Genomic DNA, 26207 nt, shown 5'->3' on the forward strand with positions numbered 1-26207 from the left:
TCTATATATATATATATATATACATACACATACATTAGTAAATGCTCTATTACTTGTTCATTTCAATTCAAATAGAACTTTCCTTTTGGCCAAAATATATCCAAAACATATCTAATAAAGAAGTCTAACAAAATAGTTACATTAATTTCAAAGTGGATCCTATCTGTAGATATTTAAATATGTACAATTTAAATGTGTAAAAACCAATTAAAAAAAAAACTCTCCCAATTAATTTAGCCCCAACTACCTGATGGCACACTTATAAGCAGAGAACAATTTTAGTCAGGGCTTCAAGTTAATTAAGTATTAACTAGGTACTGTGGGGTTTAAGAGTAGCAAAGAGTGTACTTCAATCTACTATTTTAAAAAAGTGTATTTATATTCACTAAATGTCTGGTATTAATTCACTTCAACACATCAAAAATCAGGCCCATTTAAGTGAGAGGAGGTGACAATAATTCTAATTATCATTTTTGAAGAGAACAATTTAACATGAAACAAAATTCAACCACTAAGAGGCAACCTTAACAGAGGGTCAAACAGAGAATCCAAAATGCAATGGGAAAATAAGTGCACAATTGCTGTGTTTCCTAGATTGAGGAAAAAATTTCACATATCAAGCAAATAGCTACTTTTTCCTCGAGGTTTTCTGATGTATGTGAAGCATGAACTGCCCGCAAAGGCATACTGATTTTATAAACCTAAACATTTTTTTCTTCTGTAAAAACTGTTAATCTCTAAATTAAAAGCTCTTTGATTATATCTAATATTTTCAACAAGATAATAATTTTTAAATATTTAAACATTAATTTGACACATTTAAAAATATAATTAGAATCTTGCTACAAGAAATGTCAAATATGTTGTATAAATCAAAAGAAAAGCTACCTTTAAAATGCTTTAATTAACTATTTAAAATGAATTCATTTGGTTTTGGACAAAGTAAAAACCAAACTCATGAATGAGTGGCTTGTAAAATGCCCCCAAAAAAGTTCTGCTTAGTAAAACTTTTCATGTAAATATTTGATTTTCTTGAAAATTCACTGTTCAGAAATAGAGAAACCTACATTTTTGGTCTTCTATAATCATTTTTTTTTAAACACAATAACTTCTGTTCAATGATACTATGACCACCAAAATTTTTCAATCTTCTGTTTTTTCTCAACCTTCAAAAGAAATCCTATGATGTGCTAATAGCACAACATAAAATGCCCAGTAACAAACAATCTAAGAACAATTACCTTTTCACAGGAGCATCCCCCGTCTGCTCATCCACATAATCTCGCTTGAGTTCTTCAGGGACATCACTGTCGCTGTCATACTCCTGATAGGCACTCTTTTCCTGTTCATCAGACTCATACTGGAGAGAACACAGAAAGATGCTCAACAATGGATAAAGAGACCCTTCCTTGGGCCTTTCAACACAGTAAAAGTACTCAATTTTATATTTCTTCATCATTCTACATTAGCCAGTTCAAAAGGCAAATAAAAATATTAGACTTATAAAAGCTTGTAATGTCCAACAAAAAAACAAATCTTCACATACAAGAGCAAAACAATAACAGCCCTACTAGACCTCAAATTAGGAAACAATTATATATTTGATTTTTTTAACCCAAAAAACTCCTGGAAATTTCATCACATTTATTTCCAATTCACTATTTCATTATAAAGAAGTTGAGTGTCTGCTTTGGGCATTCTAGAAGTATTAATTCAACTTTATAAACGTATACAACACACATGCTGATGTTCCTTCTGATTCATTACAGTGAGATTTAGTTCCAAGAACAGCTTAAAAGACTATGCGTAGCACCCAAGGAACTCCTGAGAAAAGGACAAAACCAGTCCACTTACTTTCGAGAAGCAGGGGGCCTCCCCAAGATTTCCATCACCTTTTGGCACCACGGCCCATGCCAGCAAGGGAAAGGGCAATGGAATCCACGCAAAGTAAAGGAAGCAGTGACAACAGCACTACCACTGTCATCATCGATTAATGGATTAATATGATTAAAAATGGCACTGTTCATTGAGTTTTTGACCAGGTACTACGCCAAGTGCTTTCAGGGATAATGTCACTGAATCCCAAAAAATAATTTTAGGAGGAAGTTTTATCTCCACCTAGCAGTTGAGGAAACCCATATGGTGGCAACATGGAAAGAAATCTGTTGCCTAATTTAACAACTAATTTGAGAGATGACTGAAAATGACTATGAAAAGCATTACGTCAGGCCCAGAATTTTAAGGATTTCAGTTGTACCTGTAAAGATGAGATCACACATTGATAAAAATTAAAAAGTATCACAGGCTTTCTCTTAACAATTATATATAGTTTGATCCTGATGCCCCACAGAAAACAGTACCACAAGCAAGTTACAAGTTACAAGTTGCACAATTAAATTGTAAGTTAAATGAAGTATTGTTTACAAGTTTTACAATTAAATAGTACAGTGGATACATAAGGATCCAATACATGCAAATCTGCCTACATGCTAACACTTCTTTGCAGCGCCATAATCAAAAATGAAGACACTTTTGGGCCAGGGATTTAGCACAGTGGTTCGGTGGCCTGCCTTGCAAGCACAAGGACCCGAGTTCAATCCCCGGTACAAAAAATAAACAAAACAGAACAAAAATGAAGACACTTTTGTGGTCAGTCACAGATGCACACAGAGTAGCACAAACACTGTCACCCAACATACACATTTCCAAACCAGAGCAAACAAGGGTATGTTCTGCTTTATCGTTTTGCTCACGCTTTATTTAGCAACAAGTATTTTCAATGTTTTTGTTGGCGATTTCACTGTTTAGAGTGAACATAGTAGTATTAAAGTACTATCTAGTGTTCAGTGCTAGAAGGCTATGGTATGCCTTGCAGAGAAAATGCATGTATCAGATAAACTCCTTTTAGGCATGAATAATGGTACAACTGGCTATGAGTTCAATATTGGTGATTCAACAGTATATTTTAAATGAGATATCTTTAACAGAAGCACACATAAAAGAAGGTAATATATACTGAAATGTTAGGAAATATTTTGTAACCAGAGGTTCACAGGAACCTAATCCTTTAGCTTCCCTAGGAACAAGGGTTCAGCATTTGCAAAGATTTCAAAGCAATTTTATAGAATACAACTGCCACAAATAATGAAAGCAAATATTATGTGAATGTTAATGAACATATTATTATAGAAGGATCTATTATTTCAAAATATTGGAATGACTTTTAGTTCTCAGTTTAGTCTATACTTCAAAGAGGAAAAATGTAACAAAAAAATCACTGAACTACAATGTTAAACATGGCTTTATAAGAAATAATAAATCTGTGACAAAACATGATAGTGGCATATTTTCCTGGTAGTATTTTTTAAAAATATGTCTTCAGTGAACCAAAAAAGCAATTCCAAAGTTAAATATGGAGACTAATCCAATAGATTTTTCTCATATCTGAGCAGTTTTCACTTTGGCTTCATCAAATCTAAAATAAAAATCACAGTGGGTTCCTCTGGAAATTATGAAGATAAGAAAGATGTACCAAACAACAACCTTAGTCAAAAAAAGTATTCTGAAAGCAACTTACAGAGAACTATGAAGCAATCATCCTCCTCACTGCAAACACGGGGAAACTCAGAATCACAAATAATATAATATGCCAAGGGCCACACAGCTAATTAGTAATAAAGGTTATATTCATTACCTGCCTTCAAACCTTTTCCACTAATTAGAGTTAATGCTGTTCTTGACGAAACATTACTTCTAATCCTATAAACGTTCCTTCTAGGCAACTAAGAAAGATATTATTCTCTCTTAGAAAAGGGGAAATGGAACAAAATGATTGACTTAGTTACCCCAGAAATAGAGCAGAAAGAAAAATGCATATGATCAATTTCCTTACCCATCTCTCAACAGAGTAAATTATATAAATACGCAGCAAAGAAACTATACTGGCACTATATCAGTAATCCAGTAAGAACAGAAAGTATACTGCAGAGGCAACATTTATTGTTCAAAAGGACAGTATCACCAGGGTATACTGCAAAATCATTATCTCTGTCAGTATTAATACTGTAGGCACATAAGCACGTAGACAGGAAGCTGGGTGGTAGGTGGATAAAAAATCTAACAAATTAGCTTGCTCACTGGGTAGAACACTTTTAGATAAAGAAATCTCACTTGCATTTCACAATGTATGTTAAGAGCAACACCTACCCCATTAGAAGCCAAGACATCTTCTGTTTCTTCATCTTTGTGGTTGGCCTGAATCTCAAATGGATTCCCACCACTACAGTATTGTTCAAATAAAGTTACTGTCTTTGAAGAAGTTGTAACAGGCTGCTTACTAGGTGAAACTGATGGGGAACGTGACTGTTCCATGAATTTAAATTCCTAGACATTAAAAAGGGAATTGGATACTTTTTAGAAGCAACAATAAAATTCAAGTACATAAACATAGTCTATCATTGTAAATGTAGTTAGTAGAAAAAAATTATGATCTAAGGTTATATAGTTATATAGTAAATCAAGTTTTCTAAAATTACAGTTTTGGAAATACACATTTAAGTGTTTTCCTAAAGACAACTCAGTCAATGAAATCACTTAAGCGTAATCTGCATAAAGCTACTTTGGCTCCTTTAAAAAGTACACATAAAAATTTATGAAAAGAAATTAGAATAATATAATCTAAAATTTTAACATAGCAGGAAAGTCCTGATGAATACAACTCTAACCCATAAAATCACTTATAAAAACTGTTAAGTTATACAATATGTACCACATTCTCTACATATGTATCAAAACAAAACACGATGTATACTTCATTCTTCATTATGTTAATGTCTATAAACTGTCATTTATTTTTTCTTCTATACCAAGCATCAGACAACGCAAACATACATTAATAGGCAGGTGCTATGTTTTCAACATCTTTCTTGCTATTTAAACCATTACATTCCATTACTTTCTTATATATTGTTAAGAATGTCACCTGGCTTCTCCATACTTCAATTTCCTCATCTGTAAAATGAGAGGATCAATCGAGATTGGGAGAACCACAAACGCTAGAGCTAAAGAGTTTTAGCACCTGGTCGGAATCGTGTATTACCCAGATGAGGACACTGAGGCAGTCGGAAGAGACTTAATGTCAAGTTCAAGATTAGATGGGTAATTAGAAAAACAGCTGCAATAATCTCAACAGCTCATTTGCTGTGTATAACTCTCAATTTGCTACTTTATCAAAATTTAATATTTCCCATATCTAAGAATATACACAACAAATAAACAATAAGTTATGAACAGTTTCAAGGTAACTACTTTTATAGATGGGAATATTTTAACATGCCTTTTGAAAAGATGTCTTACAATTATACAAAGTATATATGCAAACATGCACAATTTGACAGTTACATAAAAATTTAAATAAGTATTCTAAAATTGATGTTAAATTTATAATTCAAAATAATGTTAAGGAAATACTTCAGATCAGAATTTGTAGGTTTTAGTTAACTGAAGGTTAATTATTGTTAATTTGTTACTACTAAAATCAATGTTAATTTTGTTGTCTTTGAAGCATTTATTAAACAGATTTCAGCATTCTTAACACTCATATTAGGAAGGCGTAAGTATAAGAAGTTATTGTATAATATGAATATAAAGACTATCACTTAAAATAACCTTCTAATCATGTATTCTTTTTATTGTTTTTTTCAGACAGGGTCTCACTCTGCAATTCAGGCTGGTCTTGAACTCACTATGTAGCCCAGGATGACCTTGAACTTGCAGCAATCTCTTGCCTCAGCATCCTGAGAGCTAGGATTACTAGCATGTGACACCAAGTCTGGCTCTATTCAGTATTCTTTACATTCATCCAGATTAACAAAACTGTTTCTAGAAAGCCATGCCTCCCAAAAGCAAAACTAAACACACTATACTTTCAAAACATGGATTTTTAAGTACATGCATTACATTTGGACATTTAGTATTTGTAGGACACAATCTTCCACCCAGGAATGCTTATCTATGTGTTCAAATCAAAGGAAAAAGATCAAGCCAACTGTAGACTTTTTCACAGATGGTTTTTTTCTACAAGGATTTAAAGAAAAAGAAAATTCTTAGTGCCTCTTTTATTTCTGAGGCATTTTCTAAATACAGACAAATTAATGAATTGCACTATAATTTAAGAACAATTTAAGAGCCTATTAGTCCCTTTCAGAAATGACAGTTTGCATATCTAAGCAGTATAAACATTTTTATCAAACAGTATCAAAATATAATGATTAACTTTCTAATAAATTTGAATATAGCAATAGACCATCTTCTAAATTCAAGAGAAAAATATCAGTTTAACTGTAACTCTTTTAGGCAAGAGAGTTTTCCTGAAGCATATAAACTGAATTTTGTAAAAAGAGATTTTTCACATTCATAAAAGATTATTCTTGTAAAAGGGGCATGCTATTAATGACATTCAAAGAAAGAAGGCATTATTGCTTAGTTTATTTTATAAATACTCTCATTTATCTATATAAAAAAACTAAAAGGATAAAAAGATAATTAAAAGACAGATTCTGGTTCTTAAGAAAAACTTACATGAAGTTGCAAGATACTGAAATTTGACTTAACAGGACAAAGTTCCCAAGTCTCATTCTCTAAGAACATTCTCAGTTCGTCAAGTCGTGTTCTTAAAAAAAGAAAATGAACTCTCTTAAAGAAAAGTATAGTTCATACAAGAGCCGAGGAAATAAAATACAATACAATTACAGGATTATATTCATAATCATGACCAGAATCAATTCTGAGAACCCATTCAGATTAACACAGTAAACACAAATGTTCACTTTTACTTGTTAATATTTCATCATCTTTAAGAGAAAAACTCTGTCAAATATTTACCATATTGCAAAAATAATGAATGTGTAGGAAATGGCATTCTGATTGAGGGACTACACTAAAAGCTTGTCTCCAAATAATATATTTCTAATATTCTTAGCTAATCATATATCAATGTCAAAATGCAGAGAAATAATTTACAAATTATGTGAGGTCATATTAAGTAATATAAGCTTTATGCTAAACAGCGTGAAACAGCATGGATCATAACCATGCTTCCTAAAGCACAGTATCAAGATAATCACTCTCAAAGATCTTTAGCTCGGCACCTATCCTCACACAGCATTTATAAATTAAATTAGTACGTAAGAAACACATGTCCTCAACAGTCTACTAGTCATTTATATCACACTGATCTCTTCTCTCTTTAAAGCTTTTGCTCTCACTATCTATTCTGGGTAAATTCCATGTTATACAGGGAGTCACAGAAAAACAAAATCTATTTCCAGTTGAAAAAAGGTAGGTGCCCGACTCCTGCAACCACAAGCCGACGCTACCATGCTAAAATGAAATCTAGATTTTTTTTAAAAAATAGAGGCGATAAAAAGATGGATGTATGAAAAGAAGGAACTTCTCCAAATGTCAGAGGTAACAGGCAAGTATTTTATGATGATTATTATATGTTAGATAAAATAGACACATATATAGAAGCACAGGAAGGAAAATTCCAAATAACTGCAATAATGAAAACAAATTAAAGGGCCAGGGATTTAGCTCAGTGGTTCTGCCACCTGCCTTGCAAGCACAAGGTTCCGGGTTTGATTCCTGTTACAGAAAGAAAAAAAGAAAAGAAAAGAAAAGAAAAAAGAAAGAAAAGAAAAGAAAAGAAAAGAAAAGAAAAGAAAAGAAAAGAAAAGAAAAGAAAAGAAAAGAAAGAAGGAAAGAAAGAAAGAAAGAAAGAAATCAAATATATATTCCAGAACTGAACAACACAACACCTGCAATTAAAAACTGACTGGATAGTGAAACAACAAAGTAGAAATATCAGAAGACAGGGTTAGTAAGCCCGAAAATGAATGAACAGAAGTTATCCAAACTGAAAGACAAATTGAAAAATAAAAAAGGAAGAATCAGAAAAGATCGTAAGAGGAGAGCTATATCATGTGTGTTACAGGCAGCAGTGCTTGGGAGACCCCCGAAGACACCACAGTCCAAGGAATGATGGGGAGGTGCAAAAACGCACCCACAGGAGTGCAGCTTGAAGGCAAAGCCCATCAGATGAAACCCACTAACAGGGACACTTAGAAAAGAAACACAGCGCTGCCTATAGCCAGGCCTGGCAAACAGGCCACCATGGTGAAAGCAGCCCTGAGGGAAGAAATCCAGGGCAGCTGCTAATAGCTGCCTGTCAGCGCTCAGCTAGTAGGTGCTGCCCTGTGCCCACCTGGCCCAACTCCCCTCCCACTGGAACACAGTGCCCAGCAAGTTAGATAGTCACATTACAAGGCCTTCTCCAATCAGGGTACTAAAGAAAATGCAAGCCAGGGAATCATTCCAAGGGCATGAACTGAGTTAGGACTGGTAAGCCCTAGGAACCGACAGAAGCAAGGGGCGTGGCCTGAGCAGTGACCCAGACTCAAGCTCTGAGGATCCATGAAACAGTGATGAGCGGGATCCAGGATGAAGAAAACACTGGAGTAGTGACAGGCTGGGCGCCTTCCCACTGCCCCCAAATGCCCTGAGCTCTGCACTTCTGCGTACTTCCTCCCATCCCCATCCCCAAGGGCCACTGAATTCCATGCAGAAGGTTTATCTTCCACTGACCCCTAAGCATGACAGAATTCACAGACTGTGAAAGCTAATATCAAGAGAGTGGAGGTGGCACAGGACTCAAACACCAAATCATTAAAATGTTTGAAAAGGTTAAAGAAGAAACAAGCAAATGCATAAGACATTCAATGGATTTAAAGAGAATGTACATAAGTAAATAAGGGTATAATATGATGTTCAAGGATCTTAAAAAGACAAAAGGAGCTGACTTGAATTAAAGAAGACAATGAAGGATATGAAGAATCAAGCAGAAATGAAAACACAATCAAAAGTCATGCCAACAGACATGACGGGTCAGAGGAGAGAATATCGAAACTTGAAGACAAGAGTGATACAGTGTATCACTTACACAGTTACACTCTAACAACAAAAAAGAAATCAGTGGTTGATTCAAAAGCTGCTAGTTGACCATAAAAGAACTAATACAAGAATTCTAAGAGTAGGGGCTGAGGATTTAGCTCAGTGGTTCCACCACCTGCCTCACAAGCATAAAGATCCAAGTTCAACCCCCAGTAACAAAAACAATAAAAAAATTATACAAGTCAAAGTATGGCTAGAGAAGGAAACTAAAGGCCCCCCCAAAAAACATATTTAGTGAAACTGCAGAAAACATTGCAAATCTAGAGATTGAAATGGATACCCATAATGAGACATTTAGAACCCCAATAGATACAACCAGAAAAGAACTTCTCCACAACACATTATAATCAAAAATCAAAAAAATTCAGAACAAAGCAACAGTACTAAAAGCCATTAAAAAAAAGTTAAGTCACTTGTAAAGAGAAGCTCACTGCTGCAGATTTCTCAACACAAACCTTAAATACTAGGAAAGCCTAATAGCAGCTGCTCAAACCCTAACAGAAAACTGCCAATCCAGAGTACTATATCCTGCAAAACTAAACTTCAAAACTGACAGAGAAATAAAAATAAACCTTCTACAACAAATAGAATATAAACAAATTCATGATTACCAAATCAGTAATGTAAAAATATTCAAGAACAAAGACTGCGAGGACAATATCATCAAAGATCCCCACAGAAAGAATACATCTAACTGATGGAATAGTAAAAAGAAAAATGGAAAGCGGATGGCACTGAAAAATTAACAAAATGACAGGAATAAATACCTTTCAATAAAAATGCTCAATGTAAATTATTTTAACTCCCCAATCAAGACACAGACTGGCTGATCAGCTAAAAAACAAAACTGAATTATATGTAGCTTATAAGAGATATACCATCACCCACAGAGAAACATGTAGCCTGAAAGTAAAAGGATGAAAAATGATACTCCATGCAAGTGGAGCCCAAAAGCAAGCAGGAATAGCTATTCTAATTTCAGACTAAGTAAACTTCAAGCAAAAACTGATCAGAGACAAAGAAGGTCACCACATGTTGATAAAGGAAACAATTCAAAAAGAATGTACAATTGTAAGTATACACACTGAACGCTGGGAACCCCAATTCCATAATTTAAAAAATGACAGATAAAACCAATACAACCATAGCAGGGGACTGTAATACCCCACTCTCACAAATAGACAGGTCAATCAGGCAAAATCTCAACAAAGAAATACCACAGTTGTACCCTATCAATGAATAAATGAACCTATCAGATATCTACAGAGTGTTTCAAGCAACAACAGCAAAGTACACATTCCTGACACTAGCCCAAAGAACTTTCCCCAAAAAACATGTCTCAATAATGGCAAAAGAATTCAAATAATCTGCATCCTTTCAGTTCACAATGGAATAAACCTAGAAATCAATAGAAAAATAAAGTATGTAAATACAAAACTATGTAAACACATGAAGATTAAATGATATATTCTTGAAGTCAATGGAGCACAGAAGAAATCATGGAATAAATTTAAAAGTTCCTAGAAGGAAATACCAATGGCAGTACCCATACCAAAACTTGTAGGACACAATGAAAGCATTTTCTAAAAGGGAAATTTAGGAAAATAGAACATTACCAAATAAAAAACCTAATTATGTACCTCAAGGTCCTAGAAAAGCAATAATCCAAACCCCATAGAGAAGGAAATAAATTATAAAGATTGGAGCAGAAATCTATGAAATTGAGACTAAAGAAAAAATACAAAATATCAGTGAATCAAAGAGTTGTTTCTCTGAAACAATAAATATGATCAAAAACCCTCAGTCAAACTTACCAAAAGAAAGAAAGAAAAGGACCTCTACCAATGCAATTAGAAATGAAAAAGGCAACATCACAACAGACAGTGCTAAGATCCAAAGGATGAGAAGAAACTATTTTGAAAACTTCTTTCAAATAAATTGGAAAATCTAGAAAAAATGTATACATTCCTAGGAACATATGAATTACCAAACTTGAACTAAGATAACTTTAAAACCCTGAATAGACTAATAACAGGCAGTAAAAAAAAAAAAAAAACTCTACCAAGAAAACCTAGAAACCAATGGATTTACTGCTGAATTTTACCAGAACTTCAGAAAAGACTTACTACCAAAATTTCTCAAACTCTGCCATGAAATTAAAAGGGATGGAACACTGTCAAACTTATTACACTGATTCCAAAACCAGATAAGGATTAGACAAAAAAACCCAAAAAAACCTGTGGGCAATATCTTTAATGGACAGAGACATAAAAGTCTAGTTATGGCTTGTGTCTAGCGGTCCCGTGAAGCTGCACGTGCTTATAGGTGACGGTTTCTGGAGGAGGCTGGATCTACGGTATACGATGAACCAGTGCACGGTTGGTTTAGCACAGTTCTGGGTGTAGACAGTGGGAAGGAACACCCACAAGCCTTACAGCCTGGATGGGATAAAAGGGAAAAGGAGGCTTGTAGTCGTTGCTTGCTGCTTCCTATCTGTCCCACCATGGACTATTACTTCTCCTCTATGGTGCCCCTCTGCCATGCTACTCTGCCTTGGAGCCAGCTGATTATGGACTAAAATCTCTATAAACTGTGAGCCAAAATAAACCTTTCCACACGTAACTGTATGTTTTCCTCAACAAGCTACATGTAAACAGAATGCAACAAATCATTACAAAGATCACACATCATCACCAAGTCAAATTCAAGTACTCAATAATGGTTCAACATACTAAATCAATAAATGTAATGAGCTATATGAATAAAAAGGATTAAGAAAAACATGGTCATCTTGCGATATGCAGAAAAAAACCTTTGACAAAGTTCAACACTCATTCATAAGAGAAACTCTAATGAAACTACATACAGAATGACTCAAGCCGATAAATGCCATTCATGACAAACCCACAGCCAACATCACACTAAGCGGAAAAAAAACTGAAAGCATTTCCTCTAAAATCAGCAACCCAGAGCGTCCACTCTTGCCTGTTCAATACAATTCTCAAAACTTCAGCCACAGCAATCAGGCAAGAGAAAGACTATGACTAGAAAAGAGAGAAGTCAAACTACCTTTATATTATTATTATTATATATTATTACACATTATATATTATGCTATTATTATATTATTACACAATCCCTTATACAGAAGACCCCAAATCTCCACCAAAAGATTTAGAACCAATAAACAAACTCAACAAAGTAGCAGGATACAAAATCAACATACAAAAATCAATCTTATACACCAATAATGATCCACTAAGAAAAAAAATCAGGAAAACAATCCTATTTACAGTAACAACAAAAAACTTAAATACCTAGGAATCAACCTAACTAATAAGGTTAAGGATTGCCAGAGTAAAAACGAAAGTGCTCTGCAGACAGACTTTGAAGAGGACATTAGAAAATGGGCCCAAGCTTCTTCTTAAACACTAGGGAGAGAGAATCTAAAAAACAATTACCTCTGCTTTTCATCCTGCTCTATTCTTTATAATACACAATGCAGCAAGAAAAAAGGTAAGGTATGCAGGTCACCCTTACAAAGAGCTTTTTTTAGTCCAGCTACCTGAGCTTACAACAAATAGGACCAAAGTCCAGAGCGGTTCTATAGTTTGCCCAATATTAATGAGATGGTAAGCAGCAAAAAGTGGTTCAAGAATCTGTGTCTATTATCTCTCAAGCTACTTTCTATCAATAAATACACTATAACCTTATCGGTGAGAAACAAGTTTCATGAATATTTTTAAGAGAAGTCCTTTAAAATGTAGAGTATTTTGTAAATATTAAAATAATTCAGGCCCAGGGATTCAGCTGAGTGGTTCCACCGCCTGCCTCACAAGCACAAGGACCTGAGTTCGATCCCCGGTACCAAATAATAATAATGATGACGATGATGACAATGATGATTAATTTCTGTATTCTACCAAGGTGAACTCCTGGAAGGAATATATCATGGTCAGTGTATAAAATAAAATGCCCATTGCCACAGAAGACAGTTTCTGACAATGAGGCTACTCCAGGAATCATTATTTTTACCTTACCAGACATTAGAAACAACAAAATGTCTCCCAGTTGTCTTGCTGGGGACAAATCAATCTTTGGGGAAACAAGTACCAGATTGTCTCCATACTGGAACCAGAAATGAGGCTCCTTTGTGATTCCTTTTTTTTTTCAATCTGTGCTTAAAAGCCCCCAAGCCACCCCATATGTACTACAATGTGATAAACCAGCTTTCTGTTGTAGCAGAACAGGAAGTAATAAATGATAGGGTTTCATGTTGTTCCCTTACCATTGTTTTCTCAAGGTTTATTCAACTACATTTAAAAATATTTTTTAAACATGCTCTTAATTCAATTATTAAACTGAAAGACTGCTTTGGTACAGATGCAAGTTAAATATTCTTTCAAAATACTTTACTTAACAGTTCACAATCAGCATAGAAAACCTGTACTTAAGGGGACATAAAAAGAATCAAAATACGCTATGTACATGTACCAATTCCTCACAATGAATGTAATCACTGTATATAAGACAGAAAATACAATTTCAAATCCTCACACTTTTTGGCACCAAATAACAAAATAATCCAAAAGGTGAAAGTTCCAAATAAACAGGAAGGCAAAACTTAATTCAAATGAAAAAAAAAAAATGCTTTCAGGGAAATAGATCAGGTTCTAGTTTACATCAAGAAAGGTCTAATAAATATTAATTCTCCTTTTCTCCTCAACACTGTTTTAAGCATATAATGCACTGCTGCTGTATGAATATTCTTTCTCATTTTCATCCATCCCCAAAACCAAAACCATTTCTAATTACCCAAAGCAATGCGCTACACAGTCTCGGCTTTGTAGTTACACTGTGAGTTATCACATCCTTTCTTCTAAAGCCTCCTTACTCCTAAAAGGCAGATGCAATTACCAAGTACAGCCTCTAGTGATTTAGCTTCCTTAGTGCTCACATCATATACATGGTACATGGAACAGAGGCCAAATTCTTTTAGTGAAGTTTGATTATCTTTTACCCTTAAAGAAGTCAGTTCAACATTTAGTCCAATATATCAGCCCCTCAAGAAAGAATATATTAAGATTCACGATTAGTAAGTAATGAGGATTATTTTATCATATTTTTGTTAAAACCTTAACTATCCCAAAAAGAACTACAAGAATGTAATTACTCAAATATAATTGTTTTAAATCAATTAATGCTATAAGAGTAAGCACTAGACAAAAATATTCTCATTACCTCAATAAAATTTATTCACACAGTACCAGAGTGCTCACCTATGGTAGTTCTTGAAATAATTGACACTTTGTTTTCTAATAGATTCTTGTAAAACTTCAGACTTGCTACCACAAAATTCTTCTCCAACTTGCATTAACCTAGGTGAATAGAAAAATTTATGTAAATTTCAGCAACACCCTTACAGAGAAAAAAACTCTAGGCTCTTTTTCTTCAAAGACAACGAAACATAAAAATTTAGATATTTGAAAATGTTTAAAGTTCAAAAATTCACAATGCTTTATAAACATCCAAAGGGCAGAAATATTTGAACACATGCACATACAAAACCCAGTAGCAATTAGTTATGGATGTATGATTATCTTCATTTCCATGAAGAAATTCTACATAATAACTCGTTAATTCGTGATTTCTTTGATTATCATGGTTGAATGAATCAAACTAAAGAATAAGACAAGGCTCAAACATTACCTGCTGATTATATCCAAAACAAAGATGAAATCATCATATTTGAATATAGACAAATCAGTTCCAAGCAAGTAAGTTTTTACTTTAAGCTGAACATCCTATGAGACAAAAAAAAAAAAATTTCAAATACCCAAAATATAGAAAATAAGTTCTCAGTACCATTTATTTTCACTTACAGAATAAAGTGATACAGGAATACATTTTTAACTTGATGAAAAAATATCTATTTCGGCCAATTGAGAACATTCTTTGTTTGTTTGTTTGCTTTTTGGTTTTTTGAGACAGGGTCTCACTATGTAGTTCAGACTGACCTGGAACTCACTATGTAGTCTAGGCTGGTCTTGAACTCACAGTGATCTTCCTGCCTCAGCCTCCGGAGTGCTGGGATTATAGGCGTGCACCACCACACCCAGCCAATAGGTAACATTCTTAGGGCAACATAATAGAGACAATTCTATGAATATCAGATAGAAAATAAAAACACCTGGAATCACTGCTATAATTGAATACAGTTCCATAAAATTCTAAACACACACACACAATTATATCCTCACAATGAATATGAGGGCAAAAAAATCTTTATGCATAACTGTGGTTCATCAGATACCCCAAAATAATCAATGTAAAACTAAATAACTATGTGAAGTAACTAAGAGCAAGACAATATATAAAAACTGGTAACCTTCATGCAACTGCCAAGTACTTACAATGGAGATATTTCACTTAAAACAAGATTTAAATACAGTAAGACTAATTTTTAAAAATACCTCACGTTTAAGAAAACAACAGCAACTCTAATGATATACAAAAAGAAACTTGAAAAGAAATTTCAGTCTACTGAAAGTAATGGGATGGGATGGGATGAGTGACTAAATAATATAACAATTTCAAATTAATGTTATGTTTAATGAAATTCTAAGAAAAATCACAACAAAATCTTTTTTCTAAACAATTATTTTAAAGCTCACCTAGAAGAATAAAAGGCCAAAATTATTTTTTTTAAAGATAAAGCTTTGTAAAAGCTGAATAAAAATTACAAGTAATACCAGAAGACTTGTACTACTTATATTAAATGTATTTAAAAGTACATAACAGAAATCAACTAGCTGGGCATGGTGGCACATGCCTGTAATCCCAGCACTCAGGAAGCTAAGGCAGGAGGATCCCTGTGAGTTGAGACCAGCCTGGGCTACACAGTGAGTTCCAGAGCAGGCTGAACTACATAGTGAGACTCTGTCTCAAAAAACCAAAAAAAAAGAAGAAAAAAAAAAAGAAATCAACCAAGACAAATAGTCTAAAAATTATATATATATGTATATATATATATATATATATATATATATATTTTTTTTTTTTTTTACAATATAGGGGACACAACTAAAATACAATCCAAAAACATTTTTTAAAAATAGATGGTCAAACATTTACCAAGGAAATATAAGCAAAATAGACATGTGTGGTAATAAAAATATCAAGCCAACTAGAATGTATAGCAAAATGCCTCAGAATAAAAAAAACAAATTATGATCTTATCTTAATTAATGTAGAGAATTATGTACAGAGAAAGTAAAGTGGTTATTAGTACCTCAGCATTAATATACCTTCCTAACATAAAAAGCAGAAATAAAAAGAAAAACTTGACAAAACTATAATCATTCTAGAAGAGTAAAACTCCTTTAGAACTGCACAGATTAAGAAAACACAACAAAAAAACAGAATATAGATTAACAGAATAATACAATTAACAAGTTTGATTTAATAAAATGGATGCACATTGAGGCAATACTCAAGTGATATAAACAGGACACACGTGTAAATACCAAATAATTTCTCTAGTGTGAGAAACTGTAAGTGTAAATGAGGACATAAAAGGTATAACAGACAATGTGAAATAGGGAGAAAAGGGACAAAGAGGAAGGGAACATGGGAGGGGTAGGGGAAAGGAAAGAAGGTAATGGAATTAAAATGAGAAAATGAGAAATAATAGAAACAGTCTTTGTAAATAGAGAGGGAGGGAGGGTTGAGGGGAGGGAATGGGGAAAAAATAAGAACCAAGACTGATTATGTAAAGGTACGAGGTTCCAACAATGAATGTCATTATATTGTATCCATTAAATGTACCAAAAAGTTAATGAAAAAATATATATACATATAGAATCCAATTCCTAACATGAAGGAACTACATGACTATCCCACAAATGGTCTAAGAATTTTAAAAGTGAGTCCTTAATCTTGTTTGTTTAGGTTTCTTTGCCTCTTTGCTTGAATGAATGTATATATAATATATAAAATATGTGTATGATATATATATAAAATCATTTTGTAGTGTACCTTGATTATTTCTGAGGTTAGAGGTAAGAGATGTCTTTTGTATCTCTCTAAATCCTAACCAATGCAGAAATCATAAATTAATTTACATTCCAGCAAGATACTGTTACAGGTTACCACACCCAGGATTTAAAATTAGCATGTGTGTAACGACTCACTTCTTCGTGGTACAATGATACATCTTAGGGGGAGGATCCTTTAAGATTACAGGCAAATTTTCTGACTTTATTCCATCTCTTAATTGGTTTACTGCTTAATCTGAATCCATCCTTAGCCAAAAGCACGTTGGAACTCAGAATTTCCAATGTCAGAAAAGAAATAAGGAACATATGGCATATACTATATATATCATCCCTAGCATAGGGACTGCAGCAACATCCTTTAATCAGACATAGTCATATTCCTGCAACATATCAATATTCAATTTAGGGGGCCGGGGATTTAGCTCAGTGATTCTGCCGCCCGCCTCGAAAGCACAAAGACCAGAGTTCGATCCCCAGTCCCCCCCACCAAAAAAAAAAAAAATCAATTTAATGGATAATAAATACTAGCTGTAGCCAAAAGATAATACTGACCAGGTTGTGCTGCAAAATGAGCTTGATGCAGGATTTTGCCTGCTGCTACCAAATTTTAAAAAATTGTTTGTAACATTTGCTTTTTCAACTGTACTGAGCTTTTTCATTTCAATTTAATAAACATTCAATGAGTCCCTAAAACATGCAAAGTTCTGTTCTAGCACATGTTGAGAGTAGATCAGGGATGCAGAGGGGACTGAGGAGTGGTGGAGGTGAAGACACTTGGGCTTGCAACTAGAACACAGTAGTTTATACCCAAAGCATGATGACTTCCATGAACTGGTTAACCACTTAAGTGAAAATAGTTTACTAAACTTCATCAGTTTTCCCTCTATCAGGAATGCCCTCAGGTTGTCAAACTGAATGAAAACCAGCCAGGTATTTCAACATACATTGCAGTTATAAGAATTTCTGCCTTGGATGCTATAATTTAAACTGTGTACAATTAAGGTCTACTAGGAAGCTAAACCAGAAGAGACTTATCTGACCATAGGCATATATTTAACGAGTATGAGATTTGCTTTTCCTTTAAACATAATACTTAGAAAAACAGTGGCCCAAATTCACAATTAATGGTAAATTAAAACTGGTTTAATATGATCATATAAGAAAATACAGAAGTTGAATCTCTTACAACTATCATATAAATATTTTAAAGTATGAAAATACAAATTTAAAAAGCATGCCTAATATAAAGTTAGCAAAAAATAGAACTATATTGTGTTACATGATTTTAAGAAATTTATGATTTCAGGATATATTTTCCTAAACAATTTTTTTCCAAGCTAAAAATCAGCCTCATTAGGAAAATCAAAAATACATTTTAAAAGGCTATAAGACGGTAAAAGGGTCTATAGGTTTTCAACATTCCAGGCCAAGACAAATTTACTCTCAGAGAAATTACACTTTGTTCTAGGAAATATCAAATTTTAAAGAATTAAAAAATTATCTGATGACAACTACTGAGCCACTAACCTGAAAGAAAAACCTCAAAAGATATTACTATGGTCTGAATGTTTAGGTCCACCTCAAAATTCATGTGCTGAGATGCTAACCCCTGAGGTGATAGATGGTCTTATGAAGTTGAACCTTCTGAGGGAAGGGAAGGAGCCCTCACCAAGGCCTATGCCCTTGGGAAAGAAGCCTGCCAGAAAGGGTATTCCTTTCCATTTCCACCATGTGAGGACACAGCAAGAAGGCACCATCTATGAACCAGGAGACAAGACCTCACCAGACACAAAATCTGCCAGTGCCTTAATCTTAAACTTCTCTGCCTCCAGAACTCTAAGAAATACATTTCTGTTGCTTCTAAATTTATGTAGGTATTTTGTTTTAGCAGTCCCACTATACTAAAACAAATACACTAAGCCAATAACCACGTAAGATTCCTCCAAAGGCACAGTGCTCACTGAGAAAAAAAATACGTTTTTCTATACTAAACACTCACCCGAAGGTAACCTACTTAATTATCCCTTTCTTAAAATTAAGAGAAAATTAAGGATATGAGTAAATAAAAAATAGAACATCTCAATAAATATAAATTGCTTTAGAAAAGTATACATTTACTAACACAGTAAAAGCAAAAATTTAATAAAGAATACATGAAGGTTTCCAATGGAGATTTTTAAGCTAGAAGACTTTTCTTATGGCCATTTGTAGTCCAATAAAATTTCCAAACAAATTACAGAAATTAAACAGCCTAATTTCAAAGAGAAACTATCATTTGATTAAATCTGCAAAAAATATGAATATAAAAAATTTAAAAGTTGAATTTCTAAAATATCTTCAACATCAAAGTTTCCATTGCTTGTGAAAAAATAATTTTAAAAAACCAAACCTGCCATATTCGCGTAAGCCCATGTTCTAATTTCTTTTTTACATAGCCACGATCAAAATTAGCTTCTTCCGTATCCATCACATTATTCCCCTCTGAAAAAAAAGAAGGCATATGTTTTTAGACTTAATTCGACTTGTTTTTTTCCAAATAATTTCCATTTGCTTTCTTATTTTTGTGGGCCAATGTAAGATACAGAAAATACCGTATATCTGATCTGTATACATTAAATGTAAAAAAACAGGTACTAGGATTAAAGTCATTTGATAACAGAGGTAACCTTAGACTGTACACACCTAAGACCGCTCAGCACATACGTGACTGGAGCACAGATTCCCACCCAGCAGTGTGATCCCAGCAACCAGGTTCTACATCAACACATACTGCCTACTCTAAGACCATGTGACAGACTGGCACCTGGGCAAAACAGGACCAATGAACCTAATCACCAATTAACATGACGCCAAAAAGAGCACAGATTGCAGAACTACTCATGCAGTGAAATAATGGTAACAGTATGGTTCATTCCAGATAAATAATCTGATAATGTTCAGTTCAACAAGTAAATCAATAAATCACCTCAAATTTCCCTCTAAAAACAAGTGAAAATACACATACACAATTTAAATTAAAGAGTACATGTTTGTGCAAATGAAGTGAAGAATGACTGAGTATAACATCATCTTCATCAGGTAAGCAAGGTGTACGGTGGTAAACCAGGACACAGTCTTTGCACAGCCAGCCAGGTAAACCAGGCCATAAACAGCCTAGGTCACCTCTGAGCACTGAGTGTTACAGAGAAGACCACCGCTCCAGATGGAATTTGGCAACTGCGGATTAATCGAGTTACTGGACAACTATGTGTTAACTGTGTTACTGAGCAACTATGAGTTAAATGGATAGCTATGCTCTTTGTAGAATACACCTGTGTAACCATGACAGCTTCTGCAATCTGTCACCAGAGTGTAACAGACTCAGAAAGTCCTGCCAGAACTCTCTGCTCTTCCCTCACCTGCCTGTGCTTGGTGTAAATCCTGCTTGCTATATTCCCAGAGAAACTCTAATAAAATTAAACCTTGTAAATGTAAAAAGAGGTATATAAAGAAAAACAAACTTCTATTCAGGGCTCTTGAGACTGACAAGAGTCACCTGCTGAGCTGCCAGCATTAAAGCCGATTTGCTCTTTCTTCATGTGTCAAAGTGTTCTGTTCAGGCAACCTGGCAGTTTTCTGTTTTACAAGACATTAATTATATGCATGATGTGGCTGTGGGGGACTGAGTAGCAATGGCAGAAAAACTAAAAAATGGGTTCAGAGTTTTGTGTAGAATATTAAAAATATTAGGCTACTAAATATCAAATGCCATCACTACAAGTAGATGAATTCTAGAGTTACATCAGCTTTATGAAGTTCTGTTGAAAATAATTTTCAAATTTTTGATTCTTACAGTTTTATTACTAAATATGAATATGAAAGCATTAATTTGACCCTAACAAATAACTTTTTAGAGTCTTAGATATTATCATGCAACTGCTACAATGATAATCAGACTGCCTGAATATAAAGACTGGGGCTGGAGATCCGTGTGCAAGGCCCTGGATTTGCTTAAAGAAACCAAAAACCAAAAAATAAACAGATTGAGGTTAAAGAATTTTCAGCAAAATGGACTGAGTATATGAAGCTTTGGAAAATACTTTCAAGATGGACTCAGTATTCCAAAAAATGTAAACTACTGTCCTTAAGCAAAAAGCCTGCTTTACTATAATGAATATATACAGTCCTCTAAATTCTTTATTTTTAATTTTTTATTGACTCAGTAATTGTATATACTTATGAATTCTTAGACTTAGTACATGTGTTAATTCTGTTGCTAACGTTTCCTTTAGTTTTTCCTTAATGAATTACAAGAAGAAAAAGGATTGCTGGAATATCTTAATAGAGTCCACATCCAGAAAAATATTAAAAAAGTTGCCAAAATAAGATAATCTAAGAGTGGAATCCCAATGAGCCCAGAAATTTCTAAGAACATTGGGTAAAAAAAAAAAAAAAAGTTTTTTTTTAAAACCTCTACAGCTATAACAACTGCCTTTCCTTTTATATTTTTTTTCTCATTGAGTTTATTGGTACATTTTAGGTACACAGTACAGTTACATTCATTATTGGGATCTTGTACCTCTACATGACAGGTCTTGGTTCTCATTTTTTCCCCTTGTCCCTGCCCTCCCTTCACCCTCTCCTCCCCTCCCCATTTAGGGAAATGAAAAAACTATGAGAAAATGAAAAATGGAAATAAAGTGTTTCCTTTCATGATATTAACAATTATACTATACTCTTTCTAAACTTAAGGAGTATTTTAAGCAGCAAACTGAAGACTAGACAAAGAACATAATTTCTTTATGTTATTTCTTTATGTTTCTTTATCTTTGGTAAATGACAGTAAAAACTGAAAGCCAGGCCTCTGCGATTACATATTCCCAGAGGTAATTGCAAGGTGAAATATAAGGCGTGGGTAAAAACAGCCTGGTCTACAATCCATGGGCTTTGTATGGTCTTGCTTTCTTATGTTTTGGGTTTTTTTCTTTCCCAGTTTGGGGATCAAACCCAGGTCACTGCATGTGCACGCAGCCATTTTACCACTGGCTCTACCTCTGGCATACTGGTCCACCTTTCTCCACCTTTTCCTTTCATTACCCTCTCCTACAGTACTTCTAAGTAGATGAAGTTCATCCATATACTTTTCCTCTCTTATTTTTGGCTTTCTATATTTATGAACTTCTTATGAATCAAAGAGATTAAACTTATACCTTTTAACTTTATCAAAACCCTATGTTTAATCAAATAGTGATGTTAGATGTTTTCTGCACCACTCAACAACAATAACCAAACACCTTAGAAATCGGAAGTTACTGAAATAACTTAACCTAATTAGCGACATTAAGCTGCATGTGATAAAAAAAAACACTTATATAGTATACAATTTATTTTACATATATCAAACAAAAGGCTAATAAAATAATTATTGCTTATGAAAGTATTTTCAATAACCAGTCTTAGCTATTATTCAGATACTTAGCATACATAATTATATTAAAATAGTAATTTTAATAGAATGACTAATGGAATAATTTCTCAGATTTGTTCTTTATTACTTAGCCGTCTATCTCAGTCGTTTAAAGTTGTACTTCCCAAAGATGAATATTTTACAAAATTCAAAATATTCATATATTTTCCAGAAGAAAAGTATCAATACAATTATTAGTTCTTAGAATGTAGCATTAGTACAATGTGAAAATTAGCAAAATAGATTAAGATTGAATATTTAGCAATGACTGCATAGTACATTTGAACAGACCAATGTCTTGTCTAGTTTGCAACTAATATTAAATAAATCATTGTTTTCATTTGTTTATAGATTAGACTGACCTTGAACTCATAGCAATCCTTCTGCCTCAGCCTCCTGAATGCTAGGTTATAGACATGCACCACCATCCCCAGCTAAATAAATCATTTGTTTAAAAAAAAATATCTTCCCCATGACTCAATTCAGTCTTAAGTCCATCAGCACATATCCCTAGGCTCTGGTAGTACTGGACACTTAGCTCTTTGGTCCAGCTAATCTTCAAAGATCACAAAGCTTTTGTAGTAGCTGAATCACTTTCTTTGATGAGCATTTAATCTACTGTCACTTTTATCTGAATTTCTAAAGGTATCCTGTCCCTTTTCCCTTCTTCTAACTCCAGAAATATGGTATGTTTTATATAGTTCAAGTTTTAAAATAAAATCAGAATAATTTCCTACCAGAGGCTGAAGCAGCATCCTCACTGTCATGCTTCTCATGCCATTCCATGGTCCTGTAATAGCTGAGCATAACTTCCCACAGTGCTTTGCAGAGATCTGCAAGGCAGGGAATATAGCTTTCGGGTGTAACGTGCTAAAAAAAATAAGAAAAGCCAATTTTCAAATTGTTGTTTACTTAAATACATAGCTAATCAAAATAAAATGTTATATTACTAATCAGATTATTTTAAAAATGAGAGTAAGAAAACCACCTCTACCAACACATTTAAAGTGAAAACTCAAGGGTAAAATTTTTTGAATCCCCATTTCAACCTGTTATTTTTGTGCTCATCAGTAGCAACAGTCAGTGTACCATGTGTGGATCAACTGCAGTCACAGAACCAAAGAATACTACTGAATGAGCAAGTGTTCTTTCCATAAACAGCACTGTAAATTCTCTCAAACGTGTTTTTACAAAGACACTCCTAAACATGCAAACACAAATTTATATTTATCCTTGGACCTGAGTCACAGAAAAATGGAGGTTGGATTTATAATTCAATCACGTCATTTGTGTAAAATAAATAAATAGCTTTGCACATCTCCAAATTCTTTAAATCAAATGGATACAGATATCCCATAACTGACATTAAAATTTTAAAGCAATGTTTTATATAAACAAGGTTATAAAACAGTAAGTGACTACAAATCAATCTTTTCTCTAATGAGAAGGCATGGCTTTTTTTTCCCCATCTTTTGTAAAAAGTCATTCTGCCTAATTTCTATTTTGCAGGCTTCCCATTTGCCATATTGAAATACCATCATTTCAGATGTTCTAAGATTCCTTTAGTTTGTGATACATCAGTCACAATTGATCACGTTGCTAATACACTGAAAGGCTAAGACTGTAGTGTAAGTAAGCCTCCAAGATACACAACTAGTGAAAAGAGCTACAGTAAAAACAGCTACTGCGCACAGTTGGTAGTGGGAAGTTTTTTCTTCCCATGATGATCTCTCATTTCTCATTTATCAAACACTCAATGATCTATTAAAAATACTAACTTGTATGTATATACTTAATATATACATATTTAATTTTTTAAACTGAAGTAGTAAAACAAGAGTTAAGATCCAGAGTTAGATGACCCAAGAAGGTGTTACACCAAAAATGCTATAAATGGTCTAATCTTCAAAGTCTCTTAATATTATCCACCCTACTAATAGGTTTAGGAAAAATGAAATGATCATCACAAGAGATAAATAAAACTTTGATAATATTTAACATGCACTCCTAACTAAAAATTAATACAAAAAGGAGAATGGATGGATATTTCCTTATGATGAGAAAATTCTGAGACATAAATCACTATGCCCAGGAACAAAGGATGCTCATCATCTCCACCACTATTTAACAAAATTATGGAGGTCTGGCCAATGCAATTATACTACAGGAAACAGTGAGAGGCAAAGGGTGGGAAAAGAAGCAAACCATTTCTACCTGCTAATAACATAAAAGCAAACCTGGACATTCCTATAGAATGAGTTATAGAAAACTAATTCAAACAATCAATGAAATCAAAGTCAGCAGACAAGTGACACACTTGAAAAAATATTCACAACATAAATTCGCACTAAAGCGTTAATAGCCCATATCTACCAAAAAAAAAAAAAAAAAACCTCTTAAAAGTTTCAGAAGCTGATATGGAGGTACTAGCCTGTAGTCCCAGCCACTGGCAAGTATAAAACAAGAGGATCACTTCAGCTGAAGAGTTCAAGCCACATAGGCATCACAGTTGAAAACTTGCCTCAAAAACAAATAAACAAAGAAGTTTGAAAAAACCCCAATAATTCTACAGAAAAATGAGACAGGAGGCAAAAGAACACACTTCACAGTGACATAAAAAAAAAAAAATGGACCCAATGTGCTCACTCAACAGCACTATACACATTAGCAAGGCCTCCCAAGCCTCTGGGCCAGGTGTGGTAGCAGAGGCCTGTAATCCCAGCACCAGGGAGTCTTAGGCAGGAGGATCGCTGAGAGTGTGAGACCAGCCTGAGCTACTTAGTGAATTGACCCTAGACTACAAAGATCCTGTTTTGAAAGCAAAACCAAAAACAAAAAAGTAATGACAGCACCAAAAAGTGACCTGGAAATCATGTTCAACTTTACTCATAATAGGACAAATAAATTAAAATTATAATAAAAATTTTCACCCATTAGATGTTAAAAATTTTTAAACTAACCAGTGGCAAAGATTCCGTCCTCAATCAAACTTTAGCCAGGATCCTCTAAACCACCTTTACCACTACATATTCATCTTGAGGCCTAAAACTTGGCCTAAAAAGACTTGAACACGCTACCAGTTTCTAATGGCTCAAGGCCACATCTGTAGGGTGATCCTGCCCTCTCTTAAAAAGCCTGCACAGAAGAAACTCAAGACAGCTAAAATAATTTACCGTTAGAGCCAACACCCACCCATTCGCCATGGGAAGGAAGGAATCTAACTTTTACAAGTACTAGTTGAATGGGTTTGATGTAAACCTTTCTCACTTTTTTGCAATTTTCCATTTCTAAATTCCACTAAATCCCTTTCAACCCCCTCTCTCTTCCCCCACGTCTAGTCACCTTTGTACAATTTGAAGTTGAGTTCAGTTTATACTGGACTCTAACTTATTGGAATACTCTATTACGGATTAAAATCTGTCCTTACCACTTTAGTGCCTGATTTCCTTTCCCTCTGATATTATATACACTCATATATACTGTTGGCCAGGCTGTGAAGAAATAGACACTCTGATGCACTGCTGGCGGGAATGTAAAATGGTACAAGCCCGAGGAAGGGAACTTGGACTTGGCACCATGTAACAAAACTCTAGGGCCTGGGATTAGGCTCAGTGGTTCCACTGCCTGCCTCGCAAGCGCAAGGGCTGGAGTTGGATCCCCAGTACCAAAAAAAAAAAAAAAAAAAAAAAAAAAAA

General features: G+C 34.0%; 1 protein-coding gene across 1 annotated transcript in view; it reads right to left on the minus strand.

Moving 5' to 3' along the window:
* Window positions 1–26207, minus strand: part of Vps50 (VPS50 subunit of EARP/GARPII complex) — a 135259-nt gene that overhangs the window by 51717 nt on the left and 57335 nt on the right. The window contains exons 13-19 of the mRNA XM_010603453.3: window positions 23250–23382; window positions 19456–19547; window positions 14719–14813; window positions 14289–14387; window positions 6580–6670; window positions 4207–4383; window positions 1242–1360 (exon numbers count right to left, since the gene is read on the minus strand). Of these exons, the coding sequence (XP_010601755.1) occupies window positions 1242–1360; window positions 4207–4383; window positions 6580–6670; window positions 14289–14387; window positions 14719–14813; window positions 19456–19547; window positions 23250–23382 (806 nt within the window). The remainder of the gene's footprint in view (window positions 1–1241; window positions 1361–4206; window positions 4384–6579; window positions 6671–14288; window positions 14388–14718; window positions 14814–19455; window positions 19548–23249; window positions 23383–26207) is intronic.

The sequence above is a fragment of the Fukomys damarensis genome, unplaced genomic scaffold (genome assembly GCF_012274545.1).
Source record: "Fukomys damarensis isolate Sample0158 unplaced genomic scaffold, DMR_v1.0_HiC HiC_scaffold_4, whole genome shotgun sequence".
Classification (NCBI taxonomy): domain Eukaryota; kingdom Metazoa; phylum Chordata; class Mammalia; order Rodentia; family Bathyergidae; genus Fukomys; species Fukomys damarensis.